At 46.2% G+C, this 3,801-nt stretch overlaps 1 protein-coding gene across 1 annotated transcript in view; it reads left to right on the forward strand.

The window, feature by feature from the left end:
• Nucleotides 1-1,594, forward strand: part of LOC130587402 (L-gulonolactone oxidase-like) — a gene marked incomplete at its 5' end in the record, with an annotated part of 16,193 nt that extends 14,599 nt beyond the window's left edge. Inside the window, 2 exons of the mRNA XM_057388376.1 lie at nucleotides 955-1,030; nucleotides 1,521-1,594. Coding sequence (XP_057244359.1) covers nucleotides 955-1,030; nucleotides 1,521-1,594 — 150 coding nt within the window. The remainder of the gene's footprint in view (nucleotides 1-954; nucleotides 1,031-1,520) is intronic.
• Nucleotides 1,595-3,801: the final 2,207 nt, after the last annotated feature.

Consider the following 3,801-nt stretch of genomic DNA (forward strand, 5'->3'; position numbering starts at 1 on the left):
AGCCCACGCGGCTTCTTCCGGGTTTTTCTTAAAGATACAGTGTATCTTTTGGGCGTATATGCYAACAGAAAAGGAATACAGAACAAAATTGGCACAAAAATCAACTTGAGACATTCTACCCTTTATTCCATATCTGTTGGCTTTTAAGCCCAAACTAATACATTTTAACTTTAAAAACACACACATATATATATATATATGTATATACAAAATAGTGACATCTAGCAAACATTAATCATAGTCATCCTAACATTACATGCGGTTTTCACTCAAGATTAAATCTCCCTGAGGTACACAACGAGTTTCTCCGTCTTCTTTCATAATCCACCATGTGGACCCGGGGCCCTGAGCAAAAGCAACCCCACGGATGGGTTTGTCTTTGCTCGAGGTAGGATTAATCTACACACTCTTTCTTAAAAGACCTTTGAGATGTACTGTTGGGACTCTGTCTCCATCTACTGTGTGCAAGGGTTCAGACTGGGCAGGGCCTGCTCGGTTGGTGGAATCTTTGGTGTTTACTATCTAGGTAGCTTTTGTTAAGTGCTGTTCTCAGTTTTTGAAAGTACTTCTGCTCAGTGCTTTCAAGGTGGTTTTTAAGAGTCCGTTGCACTGTTTTACTTTGCTAGCAGCAGGTGCATGGTAAGGGATATGGTATACCTACTTAATGCCATGTTCTCTAGCTCAGGTGTTAATAAGGCTGTTCTTGAAATGAGTCCTATTGTCAGACTCAATTCTGTCTGGGGTACCATGCTTCTAAAGGACTTGATTTTCAAGGCCTAGGATGGTGCTACGGGCAGTGGCATGAGGTACAGGGTAGGTCTCTAACTATCCAGTGGTGGCTTTTACTATTGTGAGCACATAACGCTTGCCGTGACGGGACTGGGGCAGTGTGATGTAATCTATCTGCCAGGCTTTTTCGTACTTATACTTGTCTCATCTTCTTCTATACCACAGGGGCTTCACTCGTTTGGCCTGCTTGATGGCAGCGCATGTCTCACAGTCGTGGATAACCTGGGAGATACTGTCTATGGTTAGATTTACCCCGCGGTCTCGTGCTCACTTATAAGTGGCATCTCTGCCCTGGTGCCCCGAGGCATCATGGGCCCATCGAGCTAGGAACAACTTACTCTTGTGCTGCCAATTCAGGTCAATCTGGGACACTTTTATCTTTGCAGCTTGATCTACTTGCTCGTTGTTCCGGTGTTCTTCATTAGCCCGACTTTTGGGGACATGGGTATCTACATGGCGGACTTTCACGGGTAGCTTCTGCACCCGGGTAGCAATGTCTTTCTACTCTTCAGCAGCTTAAATCGGTTTTCTTCTACGTAGCCAATTGGCTTTTTTCTATCTGTTCAGCTATCTTCATAGGGCATTGGCTACTATTTATGAATCAGTGTAAAGGTAGAGTTTTGGCTACTTTTTCTTTTTAGCAATGTCTAAGGCTAGCTGGATGGCTTTGAGTTCGGCAAATTGACTTGATCTACTTTCTCTTTCTGTGGCCTGTGCTACTTGTCGTGTAGGGCTCTATACAGTTGCTTTCTACTTTCGGTTCATCCTGACGATGCGACAGGAACTATCAGTGAAGAGAGCGTAGCCTTTATCTTCTGCTGGCAGTTGGTTGTATAGTGGAGCTTTTTCAGCTCGGGTTACTTGCTCTTGTTCTTCTTTATCAGCAAGACCAAAGTTTTCACTTTCAGGCCAATTTGTAATTATTTCTAGGATCTCAGGGCGATTCAGGTTTCTTATACGGGCGCGCTGAGTAATGAGAGCGATTTATTTGCTCTAGGTAGCATCGGTGGCGTGGTGGGTAGAGGGGACTTTTGCTTTGAACATCCACTCCAGCACTGGTAATCGGGGTGCTAAGAGGAGTTGGGCTTTAGTGCTAATTACTTTTGAAGCAGYTTGGACTCTCTCATAGGCTGCCAAGATCTTTTTTTCTGTTGGGGTGTAGTTGGCTTCAGACTCTCGGTAGCTTCGGCTCCAGAATCTCAGTGGTCGGCTTCGGGTCTCACTAGGGACTTTCTGCTAAAGGCTCCAGGACAGACTATTGCTCTTAGCTGCAGAGTAGAGCACGTTCTTYACTTCTGGTCTTGTCTTGACTGGGCCGAGAGCTACTGCATGAGCGATTTCTTGCTTGATCTGGGCGAAGGCTTGCTGCTGTTCAGGGCTCCAGTGGAAATCATTCTTCTTGCGGGTCACCAAGTAGAGAGGGCTCAYGATCTGGTTGTATTCAGGGATGTGCATCTTCTAAAAGCCAATGGCACTTAGGAAAGCCTGTGTCTCTTTTTTGCTGGTCGGTGGAGACATTGACGTGATCTTATTGATGACCTCTGTAGGGATCTGACGCCGTCTATCTTGCCACTTCACTCTAAGAAACTGGATCTCTCGAGCAGGTCTCTTCACTTTGTTCTTTTTTATAGCAAAGCCGGCTTTCAGGAGAATCTGGATGATCTTCTCTTTTTTCTCAAATACTTCTGCTGCTGTATTCTCCTACACAATGATGTCATCGATATATTGGAGATGTTCTGGAGCCTCACCCTTTTCTAGTGCAGCTTGGATCAGCCTATGGCAGATGGTGGGATTGTGCTTCTACTCTTGGGGCAGCCGGTTCTAGGTGTACTGCACATCTCTCTAGGTGAAAGCAAACTGAGGCCTGCACTCTGCTGCCAGAGGAATGGAGAAGAAAGCATTTGCGATGTCAATGGTGGCGTACTACTTCGCTGCTTTGGACTCCAGCTCGTACTGGAGCTCCAGCATGTCTGGCACCGCAGCGCTCAGCGGTGGGGTCACTTCATTTACGCTACGATAGTCTACAGTTAATCTCTATTCTCTTTCAGATTTGCGTACAGGCYAGATGGGGCTGTTGAAGGGTGAGTGGGCTTTGCTGACTACTTCTTGGCTCTCTAGCTCACGGATTATCTTATGAATAGGAATTACAGCATCTCGGTTCGTTCTGTACTGCTGGCGGTGCACTGTTGATGTTGCAACTGGAACATGTTGGTCTTCTACTTTGAGGAGTCCAACTGCAGATGGATTTTTAGACAGCTCAGGCAAGGTGTTTAATTGCTTGATGCCATCTGTCTCTACAGCAGCTATTCTAAAAGCTTACTTGAATCTTTTTGGGTCTTTGAAATACCCACTTCGGAGGAAGTCTATTCTCAGGATGCATGGGGCCTCTGGACCAGTTACAATGGGATGCTTCTTCTACTCTTTTCCAGTCAGGCTCATTTCAGTTTCTACTAGAGTCAGGTCTTGCGATCTTCTTGTCACACTAGCAATAGAAACAGATTCTGTCCCAACATGTCGCGAAGGAAGGAGTGTGCACTGCGCACCAGTGTCAACCAAAGCCTTATATTTTTGTGGTTCTGCTGTGCCAGGCCAACGAATCTACACAGTCCAAAAGGCACGGTTCTCCTTTGCCTCTGCCTGGCCAGAGACAGGGCCCCTCTAGCACTGGTTGTCATTCTTTCTCTGGGCATACATTGCAGATGTTCTTTCTAGGGGGTTGGACATGTCATTCTGCCTTCCGTTATACTGGGCAGCTTGGTTGTGGGACACTGGGGCTACTTTTCTTCTGGGGAAGCTTCTTCTCTGAGCATTGCTATTCTTCAATTCATGCACCCGTGCTGCCAGGGCAGAGGTTGGTTTTCTATCTTACTTTCTCATGTTTTCTTCATGCTCACGCAGGAAGTACCAGAGGTTTGTTCGTGAAGTGTATTCTCYTTGTCTGGCAGGGGGACGTCTGCTCCTGGTGATAGGCCCTCTGGTCTGAACGGATGCAATTTGGAGAAGGCTTTCTTT

This window comes from Malurus melanocephalus, unplaced genomic scaffold (genome assembly GCF_030028575.1).
Source record: "Malurus melanocephalus ecotype Western Australia unplaced genomic scaffold, MMel_1.1 scaffold_1857, whole genome shotgun sequence".
Lineage (NCBI taxonomy): Eukaryota > Metazoa > Chordata > Aves > Passeriformes > Maluridae > Malurus > Malurus melanocephalus.